This window comes from Oncorhynchus kisutch, unplaced genomic scaffold (assembly GCF_002021735.2).
Source record: "Oncorhynchus kisutch isolate 150728-3 unplaced genomic scaffold, Okis_V2 Okis07a-Okis12b_hom, whole genome shotgun sequence".
Classification (NCBI taxonomy): Eukaryota; Metazoa; Chordata; class Actinopteri; order Salmoniformes; family Salmonidae; genus Oncorhynchus; species Oncorhynchus kisutch.
Window position 1 is genome coordinate 811,344 of NW_022261984.1, and position 14,694 is coordinate 826,037.

At 44.1% G+C, this 14,694-nt stretch overlaps 3 protein-coding genes across 17 annotated transcripts in view; 1 reads left to right on the plus strand and 2 right to left on the minus strand.

Moving 5' to 3' along the window:
• Positions 1 to 2,986, plus strand: part of lef1 (lymphoid enhancer-binding factor 1) — a 52,621-nt gene extending 49,635 nt beyond the window's left edge. For 6 of the 14 annotated variants that reach the window (XM_031814870.1, XM_031814867.1, XM_031814868.1 and 3 more), the window contains exon 12: positions 908 to 2,986. Coding sequence is in view for 4 of the 14 variants with exons in the window: in XM_031814871.1 (XP_031670731.1) it covers positions 908 to 990 (83 nt within the window). In the remaining 10 variants the exon portion in view is untranslated. The remainder of the gene's footprint in view (positions 1 to 907) is intronic. The other 8 variants (XM_031814871.1, XM_031814872.1, XM_031814873.1 and 5 more) reach the window with 3 other exon arrangements.
• A 2,108-nt stretch (positions 2,987 to 5,094) lies between these two features.
• On the minus strand, positions 5,095 to 8,516 carry hadh (hydroxyacyl-CoA dehydrogenase). Its single transcript, XM_020469052.2, has 8 exons — positions 8,298 to 8,516; positions 7,596 to 7,724; positions 7,351 to 7,508; positions 6,691 to 6,817; positions 6,396 to 6,485; positions 6,155 to 6,227; positions 5,859 to 5,975; positions 5,095 to 5,551 (listed from the first exon to the last, which is right to left on the minus strand). Exons 1-8 carry the CDS (start codon positions 8,412 to 8,414, stop codon positions 5,433 to 5,435), a joined length of 930 nt encoding a protein of 309 aa, XP_020324641.2. The 5' UTR covers positions 8,415 to 8,516; the 3' UTR covers positions 5,095 to 5,432.
• Positions 8,517 to 8,732: 216 nt separating this feature from the next.
• LOC109876658 (cytochrome P450 2U1) lies at positions 8,733 to 14,661 on the minus strand. Of its 2 annotated transcripts, none has more exons than XR_004206888.1 (6): positions 14,042 to 14,661; positions 11,380 to 11,698; positions 10,841 to 11,175; positions 10,491 to 10,652; positions 10,104 to 10,207; positions 8,733 to 9,743 (listed from the first exon to the last, which is right to left on the minus strand). XR_004206888.1 is itself a non-coding variant. In XM_031814496.1 (6 exons), the coding sequence occupies exons 1-6, from the start codon at positions 14,490 to 14,492 to the stop codon at positions 9,562 to 9,564; spliced, it is 1,617 nt and encodes a 538-aa protein (XP_031670356.1). In that variant the 5' UTR covers positions 14,493 to 14,661; the 3' UTR covers positions 8,733 to 9,561. The 2 variants fall into 2 exon arrangements, 1 of the variants encoding a protein (XP_031670356.1); XM_031814496.1 differs by having other exon boundaries at positions 10,104 to 10,271.
• Positions 14,662 to 14,694: the final 33 nt, after the last annotated feature.

The following is a 14,694-nucleotide window of genomic DNA, read 5'->3' on the forward strand; positions in this document are numbered from 1 at the left end:
TATACCTCTGAATCTCTTTCCCCTCTCTCTTTGATCACAGATTCTATTTGATGCTGGAAAATAACCAACACCGCCCGTCCGTCAATAACTGAGGCTAACTCTTTTAGCTATGTTCGCCGTAGACCAGTATTTTGAGCAAAACCACTTTTGTGGTTTGACAAACAATTTCCCTTGCATGGATGGGTGGATGGTGGCCGGCGGGGCTTTTTAGAAGGCCCTGTAAAGTGCCTTCTCAGCTTGAGAAGACTCTCTCTACCTCCCCACAGCCCACACACAGCGGTGGCAGCAGAAATGTCAACAAGAAGCTGTATCCTAACTAGATAGCTGGTTGCGTTCAGAGAGAGAGAGAGCGGTAGCAGTAGGTAGATGACATCAGGGTGTCAGTCAGAGAGGGGGGCAGAGCAGATGGAGCCAGCTTGGGTCACAGTGACCTTATGTCAGAGTGAGATCAAAGCTAATGCCAACCCACATCCTGTCACTAACCTAAGACCTAATGTTCAGTCGGCAACGCCATTACTGCTCTCTGAAGATGGCAGAACTGTAGTGCTCCTTCACTCGTCCAGGTCCTCTGTAGTGTGTGTGTGTGTGTGTGTGTGTGTGTGTGTGTGTAGCATTGTGAGGATGCAGCACTCGTTCAATGTATGTGGGATGTGTGAGACTGTCTGGTTTCAGACGACGTTGACAGCAATGTGTTGTTGTGGCTTCATGTGTTTCAGCTCCTTTTTAGTTAGTGAGGGATTTTCCCTCAGACTGAACGGCTTATAAGTGCATTGCATCTCTCTGTTTCTGACCAGTATGAAAGACAGCCAGCACACGCAAATTACCTATAACAGCAATCACTATGGACACGTTTAGGCCATCTGTTGTTGCCCATTGAACTGACAATGTTTCTCTCTCTGTCCTTCAGGAGGAAAACGGAACGCTTTCTCCACGTCGTGCAAAGCGAAGGCAGCAGCTATGGCCCCTCTGTTAGAGATGGAGGCCTGCTAGATTCCATCTTATCCCCGACCCCCGACCCCAAGCCTCAACTCCTGTTCTCAGAGGAACGTGACTTTATACTCCTCTCCTGCAGTGGACTCTCCTATCTGCTGTAGAAACTCTGAACTGAACAAGACAATCACTACTAAAGACCATCATCCAACCGCATGCAAACTCCCCAGCCCCCTCACTCCCCAGCCCCCTCACGCCCCAGCCCCCTCACTCCCCAGCCCCCTCACCCAGCCCCCTCACTCCCCAGCCCCCTCACCCCCCAGCCCCCTCACACCCCAGCCCCCTCACACCGCAGCCCCCTCACTCCCCCCATCCCCAGCCCCCTCACTCCCCAGCCCCCTCAGCCCCAGCCCCCTCACTCCCCAGCCCCCTCACCCCCCAGCCCCCTCACTCCCCAGCCCCCTCACTCCCCAGCCCCCTCACACCGCAGCCCCCTCACTCCCCAGCCCCCTCACACCGCAGCCCCCTCACTCCCCAGCCCCCTCACACCGCAGCCCCCTCACTCCCCAGCCCCCTCAGCCCCAGCCCCCTCACTCCCCAGCCCCCTCACCCCCCAGCCCCCTCACTCCCCTCACTCCCCAGCCCCCTCACTCCCCTCACTCCCCAGCCCCCTCACCACCCAGCCCCCTCACCCCCCAGCCCCCTCACTCCCCAGCCCCCTCACTCCCCAGCCCCCTCACTCCCCTCACTCCCCAGCCCCCTCACCTCCCAGCCCCCTCACTCCCCAGCCCCCTCACTCCCCAGCCCCCTCACGCCTCTTTTTCTTCTTACAAGCATCTCTATCTCAATCCAAGGCACTGCACTGAAAACAGTTCAGCGATTTCACTTTGTCAAACACAATTAACACCTCCCCAAACATACCCCAACACCTGTTTCTAAGTTATTCCTAAGTTATTTGCCACCTCCGTTCCTTTCCTTTGTACAGCCCACTATGTTCGACCCATCAACACTCCCCTTTCCCCTCTCTCACTGGATTTCAGACCACATGTTTGGGTTGCGGCCTGGCCCAACACCTCTTTAGACTGACTGCACTATCACAAGGAAGATGGAGGGATGTCAATCACATGTTGTCAAGGAAACATCCTCTCACGGCTCCTGTCCTCCATTTTGTTTTTATTTACGACCAGTTGGTGCAAAAAACATCAACATTTTATGATTATAGCTTTTACTTTTGACTTGGAATTAATTGAATGCTTTTTTTGTATTTTGAACTTGGTTTAAATTTCTCGGTGTATATTTTCAGTGAATGTTTTTTAGTTTTTTTTATATATATATATATACTGGTATATATGAAAATAAGCTTTGAACACAGGAAAGCCATTTGTTTTCTTGTTAAAGCATCTTGCAGAAAAATGAAAATTAAGGCTTCTTTTGATACTATTTGTAACAAATAGTGACCTTGACTCGAGTCTTGCTCAGATGTAAGATAAAGCTCAGTATGTGTACTTTTTAAAGAAACTGTCAGGATATGTCACTTTTCTTGGTATTTTTGCAGGCAACGTTAGGACAAAGGCAAGTGGTTGCTCAGAGGCCTATATTTTATTGTTCTAAACTGACAAATGAAGCAGATATATATTTACCCCAGCACTTGGCAGTGTTCATTTTATTGCGATCAGGGTTGGGGCCAATTCCAGTCAATTCAGAAAGTTGACCAAATTGCAATTTGACATTTTCCTCATTGGAAAGCATTGAAGAGAAGTTGGAGTTGGGATTTCAGTGTACTTCCTGAATTGACCCCAAGCTTGATTGCGATGGACTTTTCTCTTCTCTATCTGGTAACTGTGGTCTTTTTGCCCATGTTGTTTATTCCATGCATTTCTGTAACATTTCATTGATTTTATGCTCTATTTTTAGTATTACTTGATGCATTTTTTATTCATTGTCGTATTTTGAATCACTGTCATCTTGGCATAAGCACTTTGCTTCCCAAGTGGTCACATTTTAACAGTTTCAACATGTTTTGTTTTTTTAAGAAAAATAAAAAGGCATTGGCTCATTTGATCTCCCGACCAGATTTATGTGATAGAAGGTGTACCTTACTTACAGGGCTGGTTTCCGGGAGAGAGATTAAACCTAGTCTTAGTTCAGTCTAAAAACCGATTCTTCATTGAGCATTGTTTTTAGTCTAGGGCTAAATCTCTTTCCAGAAAACCAGCCCAATAATCTTGTAGCTTGTGATCATTTGTCGGCCCATCATATGATTCACATCCAGAAATTCTGCATTTGACAACACTGCCACTTAGTGGTCTTAAATAGAACTACCAAGTGGAATTATTGACTATAAATCATTCAAATCTCGAGGGGAAACTTCAAAAGGCTCTAAAACCGACCAATTAAAACTCCAGCAGCATGCAGAGACGTTCATACAGTCTTACGGCTATGCTGTCAAAAGGGAAAATCTACCTTGAGTATTGAATCTGCTCTTAAACTGTGAAATCCATGGAAAAAGGTGAGATGTGATGTCTCATGTATCCAAGATGATCAATTTAATGCCGGGATATAAAGAGGGTAATATTTTCGAATTGAGTAGTAGGGATAACAAAGGAACTGTTGAAACAATATTGGAAATGAACAGTGGGGTTGAACACGCAGGGGTTGTTGACTAACCATACAGTACATTCAGAAAGTATTCAGACCCCTTCCCTTTTTCCACATTAGCCTTATTCAAAAAAAAAAATATATATTTTTTAAAATCCCTACTCAATCTACACACAATACGCCATGATAAAGCAAAAACCGGTTATACATTTTTGATTTTTTAAGTACATAAGTATTCAGACCCTTTGCTATGAGACTCGAAATTGAGCTCAGGTGCATCCTGTTTCCATTTATAATCTTTCAGATGTTTCTACAACTTGGGAGTCCCCCTGTGGTAAATTCAGTTGATTGGACATGATTTGGAAAGGCACACCTGTCTATATAAGGTCCCACAGTTGACCGCATGTCAGAGCAAAAACCAAGCCAAAACGTTGAAGGATTTGTCCGTAGAGCTCCGAGACAGGATTGTGTCGAGGCACAGATCTGGGGCACATTTCTGCAGCATTGAAGGTCCCCAAGAACATGGTGGCCTCAATCATTCTTAAATAGAAGAAGTTTGGAACCATCAAGACTCTTTCCAGAGCTGGCTGTCTGGCCAAACTGAGCAATCAGGGGAGAAGTTCCCTGATCTGGGAGGTGACCCAAAACCCAATGGTCACTCTGACAGAGCTATAGAGTTTCTCTGTGGAGGAAGGGCAACCATCTCTGCAGCACTCCACCAATCAGGCATTTATGGTAGAGTGGCCAGACGGAAGCCACTCCTTAGTAAAAGGCACATGACCGCCCGCTTGGAGTTTGCTAAAAGGCACCTAAAGGACTCTCAGGCCATGAGAAACAAGAATGACAAGCGTCACATCTGTTTTTCAGCGGCAGGGACTGGGAGACTAGTCAGGATCGAGGGAAAGATGAACAGAGCAAAGTACAGAGATCCATGATGAAAGCCTGCTCCAGAGCACTCAGGACCTGACTGTAGCCAAGGTTCACCTTCCAACAGGACAATGACCGTAAGCACACAGCCGAGACAACACAGGAGTGGCTTCAGGACAAGTCCCTGAATGTCCTTGAACCCGATCTAACATCTCTGGAGAGACCTGAAAATAGCTGTGCAGCAATGCTCCACATCCAACCTGACAGAGCTTGAGGATCTGCTGAGAAGAATGGGTGAATCTCCCCAAATAAAGGTGTGCCAAGCTTGTAGCATCATACCCAAGAATAAGAGGCTGTAATCGCTGCCAACGGTGCTTCAACAAAGTACAGAGTAAAGGGTCTGAATACTTATTTAAAATGTGATATTTCCATTTATTTAATACATTTGCAAAAATGTATAAAAACCTGTTTTTGCTTTGTCGTTATGGGGTATTGTCTGTAGATTGATGAGGACAAAAAACAATCCAATACATTTTAGAATAAGGCTGTAATGTAACAAAATGTGGAAAAAGTCAAGGGGTCTGAATACTTTCTGAATGCACTGGGTATCATTAATGGCAGGGTGTGTTGGCTCAAAGGTCCAGAGGCAAATCCATCCCTAGAAAACAACTGTATGAATAGAAATCTCAGAACAACCTATGGGAAGCATTTGGAAAAGTCAGTTTAATGCCACAAACTCAGTTACGTACAAACCACACATAAAGATGACATTCAGAATATACTGTCAAAAGACCGATTTGAATTGATAACACCGGTCTACCATTCTTCAGGAAGGCACCGAGGGTCGTAGCAGCTGCATCTCTGTTCTACCGTTGTCAAAATTAACCAGCGGTTCTTTCTATTATCATTCATGTCCTTATCAGTACTGGGAGGGACTACATGATCTTGTCCAATCGGAAGCGCTTATTTTCATTTTCCGTTTTGTCACGGTGTGCCTTAATGAACAGGCTCCAGCTCGTGTTGATTCTGGGGCGGGGTTACTTGTACTTGTAGAAGCCCTCTCCGGTCTTCTTGCCGAACTTGCCCTCGGCCACCAGCTTGTTCAGCATCTCACTGGGCTGCATCAGCGGGTTGCCAGGATCCTTCTCAACCCAGCCTGGAATCAAGTTATCAACACAAACGGTTCATTTTAACTAACTGCTTTTGCATTGGTTTTACACTACCTGCATCTACTTCATTTGATGTTTTTGTTTCTTCAAATTATTCATCACCATTTTCAAAGACCACCGGCACCTCTCGTCCATCTCACCATTCTATAACCAAAACAGTGCTCTGCCCCTGTGCCATATGACATGTAGTTATTTCGATTGGGCCTGTTCCTAGCTGATAATACAGTCCTATTTTAACTGGTACTGAAATCACTCTGTAATCGGAACACAATTGTGAAGCAGCCCAACACTCACCGTCCATGATGAACTTAGCCGTGTCCAGTCCTACGTAGTCCAGCAGCTCAAAGGGCCCCATGGGATACCCAGCTCCCAGCTTCATGGCAATATCAATGTCCTCCTTTGACCCGTGGCCTGACGAGAAGAGCACACACACACTCAGCTATTGACTTTGAATGAAGGGTGACAACGGTTTCATATACAGACTACTATGTTTTGTTAACCATAGATGTTCATACATAACCGTTTGTCACATCCCTCTTGGCGCCGATGCAATTTCCATTGATATACAGGTAAAACATTTGTTGGTGTACCTCTCTCATGTAGCCTGATGGCTTCCATCATGTAGGGCACCAGCAGGCGGTTCACAATGAACCCAGGAGTGTCCTGGAGATGAACATAACGTACTGACGTTAGTGAACCGTTTAGAACGCATCTGAACGGCATATGATGGACATAATGTATGGTGTAATATGGTATGTCTCTGCATTATCTTTAAAGGTGTACAATACTAGCGAAATACTTAATTTTTGTTCAAATGAGCGAGGATCTTACTTTGCAGGACACTGGCGTCTTTCCCAGTGCTTTGCTGAAAGCGAGGAGGGAATCGAAGGTCTCCTGGCTTGTGGCTGATGTTCCAATCACCTGAAGAGGTCACGTAAACTACTTTCAATTGAATCTTGTTGATAAGGAGAGCAAGCCCAGTGTCATTTTTTAAAGCAACTTACGTACGTTTCTAATTTAAACATTGGCATCATGACATAAAAAATAACTGCTTTGCGGGAGACTATATAGAGACTAATCATAGGGAGAGATGTCCTAAAATGTACACCGCACTATTGATCCTTACCTCTACCAGCTTCATCATGGGGACGGGGTTGAAGAAGTGCAGCCCTCCAAATCTGTCCAGCCTGCTGGTGGAGCTGGCTATGTCAGTGATGGGCAGAGAGGATGTGTTGCTGGCGAAAATGGTGTGTCTTAAAATAGAGGAACCAAAAACATCAGGCAACAAGCGACCCCCATGAGGTACATCCCAATTAGTAACATCAATTATGTGGGATACACAATGCCTTTCCTTTTGAAATATTTTATTTTAATTAGAATAGTTCTAAAATAGTCTATTTTAAGCACATTTCAAGGATACCGGCATAGCTTTATAGTAAGATTAGAAAAAAAGTTCAAATGCAGATAAAGGAATTTGGATATTTAGGCTACACATTCAAAACGGCAACAACAAATGTTTTCTCATCAAACAGCACCTGCTCTGGCTTGATGTTCATCTCAACACTGATCATCGATAGCTAACTCCTATGGTTATTGACAAGGTCACAGGCAGCGGAGACAGGACAGTGCTTATGTGGTTTAGATTCACACTCGCTTGGCGATTAACCTTCAGACCAAAGACATGGGTTGGACCCACAAGCTAATGCCTAGGATTCAGCTCAGTGGGGTAAGACAGTCTTGTGGTGTGTAGGACACACAGGTTCAAGCCCTAGTCGGTCATACTTACGCTGGTGCCACTTTGTCCAGAGCACCAAAGAGGCCCTGTTTGATCTTGAGGTTCTCCACGATGGCCTCCAGCACCAAGTCTGTACTGCCCACCACAGACGCTGCGTCTGTCGATATGGACACGTTGGCCATCACCTTGGCAATAAACTCTGCTCCTGCCTGTAACATACATGATGATGACTGTCAATGAAGTTCTGCCAACATTTCCTCATTGGAAACAGCAACATTAACACATTAGTGACCAACATCTGGCTTGTCAGCGAACTTCTTCTTGACCACCCTCTTCAGGCTGCCTTCTATTCCCTTGGCGGATTTCTTCAGGATTTCCTCATTTGTGTCAACTAGCACCACCGAATGGCCCGTTGTAGCAGCAACCTATTAGAAAGGGGGAACACAAGTGTGAGTGGTGAGTGGGTGGGACAGGTGTTCACCAGGTTGGACTGTCAAAAAGTCACTTTGGTAATAGAACTCCTGAATTGAAGGACATTTCAGGTAGGTAACAAAAACCCTTCTATAACTAGCTAGCTAAAGTAGATATAGGTCAAAGGTCACCTCCTGCTGCTATCTTCACCATCTGTGTTGTGCACTGATCAACCTGAGACAGCTTGTGAGACATACTGTACTTCTTACCCAGACATGAACAACCGTTGCTTATAATACAGCGTTGTGTTACTGATTAGCCTGCACAACTTATCCCCTGAATTGCCTTGGTTGGCTTCTCAAGTGGGTATCTAACAAGCTAGTTAATAGCAAGCTGGCGTTTAGCTAACCAACAGTAGTCGGTAAGTTCGTGCACTTCATTGCTATATTTAACTGGCTTGTTAGCTAGTCTTGCAGCGTTAGCTACACAGCTGGTTAGCTTACAAGATAACTAGTTAGCCTCTGTAGCTAGCTAGCAAGCTAATGTTAGCAAACAAACTTCGGTCATTAACAGTTAACGATAACTACCTGTGCGATACCTGCACCCATCTGACCACCCCCGATGATCGTAACGTGTTTGATCGCTGCATTTCGGACTGCAGAAGAGGAGAGACCTCTGATGACTTGGTGAGTGAAGAAAGCCATGGTTTACAAGGCGGAGAGGACCGCACCAGAATGGAGGAGCTGGCTGTGGCTGAACGTACAGGCAGACTGACACTCAGACACCATGGAAAGTAGGAAGGTCGTTGTGTGGCAGTGGTCACGTGACTATTTCGCCCGTTCCATGACCTTTCACACAGTTTTGATGTGGTGTGTTTTATTAGATTCCTACTATTGCTCTGATATATAAATTTGTCAATAATACCATTGTAGTTTGATAGGATGCAAGAGCACTTTCTATTGAAAGACAAGAATAGTGTGTGCAACAGATGCATTAAAGCACATCAAGATCATAATGCAATAGATATTCAAAATAATTTTATATAATTCTTATTTCAGTCCAGTGATACAAATGACAAAATACTCAAGTAATGTAAATACATATTTTAAAAACATGTAACAGAATACTGGCCATCAGTGGATTAACGCACCAAAATACAAAGGGTATGAAAAATATAAGCTATGTAAAATATTTTATTACATAACAGAAGGTTTTTGTCTTTAATATTTACTGTTGCCTTGTTTAGAAGATAGAGCTGAAGGAAAAAAATTGTTGAGGGAACATTAGGCCCTGGGAACATTAGGCCCTGGGAACATAGGGCCCTGGGAACATTAGGCCCTGGGAACATTAGGCCCTGGGAACATAGGGCCCTGGGAACATTAGGCCCTGGGAACATTAGGCCCTGGGAACATATGGCCCTGGGAACAGACATGGTCCCCCTGCATTGCACCCATTTAGTTTAGAATGAACTACCAATACCTTTGCATAGCAACTATGCAAAAAAACATTTAAGACTGGGTGGCATCGGTAACAACATGACAAATATAACAACCTGATTTTTGTCTGGACTATATCTTCTGGTGGAAGAATTAAATAGTATGAATTGACTTATCAAAATAATGTTTTAATTAAAATATGTTATTCATTGTTATTTTAGTAACAGTTTTCTAAAAGCAATAAGGCACGAGGCAGTATCATGAATACAGTCACAGACAAATGGGTTGACTGGCTGATGCTGTCGCACCGGGTCAACTAACGCCGTTTACCTGTGACTGTATTCATGATACACCACTTCCTCTTGTGCCTTATGGCTTAATTACAGTGTCAGCGGTTGTTGTTCGTCTGGTGGCCTCACCGCCGGGGCCTCACAGTCACAGTGTATGAGCAGGGGGCCAGGGTGAGGCCAAAGCGCCCGTGCATGGGAGGAGGGGCCAGCCCCTCGGGCAGTCTGAAACTGAAGGCCTGCAGCAGGCTGGTGAACATCAGGAACAACTCCATCTTAGCCAGCTGCTCGCCCATACACACCCTGCGTCCTGGGAAAGAGAGGGAGAGATACACTGTAAAGATGCACATTAAGTCGTGTCATACTAAGTGCATTCCAATAATCAAGTAAGACTGTGAAATCAAATGATTGAAATGTTCAGTCGTGGCCTAACTGCTTCATACTCATGTAAGGGTAGTATGGGACTTCAACAATCCAGTGAGATTGTAAACTAACCTTTTGAACCTTGTTTCAGTGGATTTTACAGGAGCCTAACTGTAAATATCCACAGTAGAAAGGCTACATACTCAGTGTATACCGTGTAACTACACTCCTGTTTGCCAATCGTAGAGCAAGTAGCTAATGGGACACCCCACATACGTCTGTCGAGAGAGACTGCCGAACAACCTACCTATTCCGAACGGTATGAAGCACTCTTTCCTCAGGAGATTCCCCTGGTCGTCTAGGAAACGAGAGGGGTTGAAGTCGTCTGGCTCCTCCCACACAGTGGGATCCCTATGGACAGACCACAGGTTGGGGATGATCACTGTGCCCTTAGGGATCGTATAGCCACGGAACTCTGCAAGACAACAACAGATGAACCATAGCGAAAGGGTTGTACTCTCTTGTTTCTGCTGCAGCAGCCTAGTCCCTGTTGTAGTGTTGGTCTGGTGGAACTGACTGACCAAGTTGTTGAGAAAGCAATTCAATACAACTTTATTGATCTGACTGTGCATAACGGGAGAGTCAGGTTCTACCATAGAATTAGAATGACTAGTATGGGTTTCTCTCTCCTCACCTGTGGTCTCTGAGGCCATGTGAGGGATGGCCAGGGGGACCACCACAGTCATCCTCTGCACCTCCATGATGGTGGCCTCCGTGAAAGGCAGGCTGCCTTTATCAGTGAGAGACGGGACCCTGTCTGGGCCCACCACTGCATCGATCTCCGCCTGCACCCTCTCTGTGGTGTGAACGGGTACAAATGACATGGAAAACATTATTACAAAGCAACGAGCGTTGGGAAACAGGACACTGGATATGTTACACATAGCATTATGATTGGGTACTGTACTACATCATGCTTCAACAAGGAGTTCTCTTTAGGTTCCATTGAACTGGTCCTCCACACCCCTCTTTCTGATGTAGTACCTTGGATATCTGGATACACGACCATGTAGAGCATCATCCACAGCACTGTGTTGGTGGTGGTATCAGTACCAGCGATGAAGAGGTCTCCTATGATGTAGAATAGATAGTCCTCTGAGAAGCTACTGTCCGTCTCCCCAGCGGCCTCCTGGGCCAGCATCTCTACCAGGTACATGTCTATGAGATCTCTGGGGTTGGCTGGGTCTAACGTCTCTCTGTGTCTGGTGATGATCTGCTTCAGGAAGGCAGTTATGTCCCTTTCCACTTGCCGTACCTCTCTGAAGACACCGAAGGGCAGGTAGTAGAGCAGGGGGAAGACATTGATGAGGACCGCTGCGCTGTTAGAATAGAATAGAGTAGAATAGATACGTTACTGCCTGTTTTCTGGGAGAAACTGAAATGTGTTAAGCGCTTAAGGGCACACAGCAGGAACTTCTACTTGATCAGAGGACCAGCAGCTCTCCAGTTATCAGTTCAGTTCCCACGTCTTTGAACCAGTCAACCTTCCGGCTACTGATCCACATCTCTAACCTCTAGGCTACCTGTTGGCGATGATCTCTAGGCCGCGGGCCATCAGGTCCAGCAGGGCACCAAACTCCCGGTCAGTGTGGTGGAAGCGCTGGCCCAGGGCGATGTAGGAGATTACGTTGGACACAGAGTTAGTTATCAGAGGGGTCAGGTCCACTCCTGAACACTCAGTATCTTCCTCGCTGAGACGCAGCAGCTCAGATTTGACCACAGCCAGCCCCTCAAGGATACAGGGCTCCAGGCTCAACTTGCCCAGGCCAAAGTTCCGCAGCGTGGTGTGGCAGAACTTGCGCTGCCTTCTCCATACTGGTCCATAAGGTGCAAAAACGATGCCTAAGGTTCAGAGAAATGAAAAGAGGCGAGGACGGTTATAGTGCTGTCACTATGCACTAGTACACATATGTAATTATTTACAGAGCAAAATTAAATGTCTCTTTCTTTTTCTGCTTGGAAGACTTTGATGAGATTAATATAATATAACAATAGAACAGACCAATATAATATAACAATAGAACAGACCAATATAATATAACAATAGAACAGACCAATATAATATAACAATAGAACAGACCAATATAATATAACAATAGAACAGACCAATATAATATAACAATAGAACAGACCAATATAATATAACAATAGAACAGACCAATATAATATAACAATAGAACAGACCAATATAATATAACAATAGAACAGACCAATATAATATAACAATAGAACAGACCAATATAATATAACAATAGAACAGACCAATATAATATAACAATAGAACAGACCAATATAATATAACAATAGAACAGACCAATATAATATAACAATAGAACAGACCAATATAATATAATAGAACAGACCAATATAATATAACAATAGAACAGACCAATATAATATAACAATAGAACAGACCAATATAATATAACAATAGAACAGACCAATATAATATAATAGAACAGACCAATATAATATAACAATTGAACAGACCAATATAATATAACAATAGAATATAGCAATAGAATATAATAGAACTGTGAACAGACCAATATAATAGAACAATATAATATAATAGAACAATAGAACACACCAATAGAATAGAATAATAGAATATAACAATAGAATAGAGATACAGGAGAGGAGGGCTTCTTTTGTTTATAGTTAATCCATGAGGTGCTCTTTGATCATGGGATGAAACACTATAAAACAAAAATAAGTTGATGCTGGATAGTAAACAATGCCAGAACAGCCTTTGTTCAAACAAACTTCCAATCAAGGCCCTCTCATGTAGTGGAATCTGTTTTAAAGCATTTATGTTTTACAGCTTATGCGTGGCAAGAATGAAAAAACAGATGTGTTGTGGCTACAGCCTTCATCAAGGTGACAAAGAATAGTGGTGAACAAACAGGTGTATATCCCAACTCTCACAGGAAGCGATTCAATTCATTACCATACTGTATGTTGATGAAGTAAAGAAACTTGGAGAAAGAAAACACATTTATGAAATGAACATGGAATAACAAGAATGCAACACCACAAAATAAATGCAATATCATTAAAGGAATAAACTAACTGTGTACATGTGACCTCATGTTCCCAAACTTAAGAATGGAGAACCAAAAAATAAACCCCATCTTTTACAGGAAAGGAGAATAATCCATTTCCTCATTTAGACCTGGCAATACAGTGGCCTTTAGTTTAAAGATCCAGAACGTTTTGCGATGTGGGAGGTGTTTGAGATCCCTGCGAGTATTGGGGACCACTTCAATGGCCATGGCTTTCAGAGAGTTTGGGCTGCCTATGTGGTGTACAGGCTGCCCAGGTGGGGGCTTTTACATAGGATGTACTTAGAGAAGGCTCAAGGACAGGGTGTCCGAACATGCCTACGCTATAAGGACTGCTAACGACATATATCCTTTGGCTAAACATTACAGACAGATTGGCCATGCCAGCCCAAATCCTCTTAAAGCCATGGCCGTTGAAGTGGTTCCCATTTCTCGCAGGTGGGGGGTGATAGTCTCAAACGCCTCCTAAAATGCGAAACGCTCTGGATCTTTAAACTAAAGGCCACGGTATTGCCAGGTCTAAATGAGGAAATGGATTATTCTCATTTCCTGTAAAAGATGGGGTTTATTTTTTGGGTTCTCCATTCTTAAGTTTGGGAACATGAGCTCACGTGTACACAGTTCGTTTTTTCCTTTACTGATATTGCATTTATTTCTCTGCCATGTTTATTTTGTTAATCTTTGTATCTTGAATGTGTTTTTCCCCCCATTTTTTTTTTACTTGATCAATTACATATGGTAATAAAGTGAGTCACTTCCTGTGAGAGTTGGGATATACACCTGTTCGTACACCACTATTCTTTGTCACCCTGATGAAGGCTGATATAGCCGCAACACGTCGGTGTAAGCCACGACGAAGACGTTTACATTTTTCTGTTACATGAGAGTGCCTTGATTACTTCTGGAAGTTCGTTTGCACAAAGGCTTTTCCGGCATTGTTTACTATCTAGCATCAACTTATTTTTGTTTTATAGAACAATAGAATATTCACCGGGCAAAACGCTCATCCAAGACCGCTCATACGATGAGTAAAATCGACTCTCTCTATCTATCTAAATCTATGGACTATTGTGCTTTCATGCGTTATTACGCACAGGTTGAGTCAAGATGCAGCACTTACCTTTCCGCTTTGTCATGATGGTAACGGTGGGAATCTCTGGTCTGTCGGAGAACACATCTGCCCGGTTTGAGAGGGCATCCCTGACCACTTCATATCCGTTCAGTACTACTACCAGCTGACTCCCTACCCACATACTGTATATGTTACCGTAAACCTTAGCTTGTTCCGTGATAATAACTTGAGGCGAAATTAGAGCTCGTGTCTTTGACTTTGGGACGTCCTTCCCTCCCCAGCCTCCAAACCTCCTCCAGATGAAATTGGGAACCAGAAACCCGCCGAAATTTCCAACTATTGGCCATGGTTTAGGACCAGGAGGAATATTGGAGAAATCCTGGTGTTTGCGAAATGTGTGCATTAGATAATAGACGGCCACGAATACTGTCAAGGCCAGAATGCAGACATGGGACGGCGCAGAAGTGCCCAGGAGCTCGTGCCATAATTCCATAACCATGGGGTTTATATCGGCTGCAAAGCACAAAAAAATACCTCGTAATCCTTGGAAACGTTGAATATTTAGACTATTCGAAGTATATTTTGAAAGTTTAAATATGCTTTTTCAGAAGGATCTGCCATGTTATTTGTCTGTACGCAAACGACGCATGGGGATTCCTAGCTTCCTATTGGTGGGTGAGAGAACGGGTGGTGTGATTGGT

Bases quoted from the DNA above. Each gene is read 5' to 3' on its own strand.
- hadh (XM_020469052.2), bottom strand. From the start codon at position 8,414: ATGGCTTTCTTCACTCACCAAGTCATCAGAGGTCTCTCCTCTTCTGCA. The intron at 7,509-7,595 runs GTTGGTCACTAA...TGTATGTTACAG, and splicing joins AGTTCGCTGACAAGCCAGAT to GCAGGAGCAGAGTTTATTGC. The intron at 6,486-6,690 runs GTAAGGATCAAT...TGACCTCTTCAG, and splicing joins CCATGATGAAGCTGGTAGAG to GTGATTGGAACATCAGCCAC.
- LOC109876658 (XM_031814496.1), bottom strand. From the start codon at position 14,492: ATGGTTATGGAATTATGGCACGAGCTCCTGGGCACTTCTGCGCCGTCC. The intron at 11,699-14,041 runs GTAAGTGCTGCA...TCTGAACCTTAG, and splicing joins CATCATGACAAAGCGGAAAG to GCATCGTTTTTGCACCTTAT. The intron at 9,744-10,103 runs GTAGGTTGTTCG...TCTCTTTCCCAG, and splicing joins CTTCATACCGTTCGGAATAG to GACGCAGGGTGTGTATGGGC.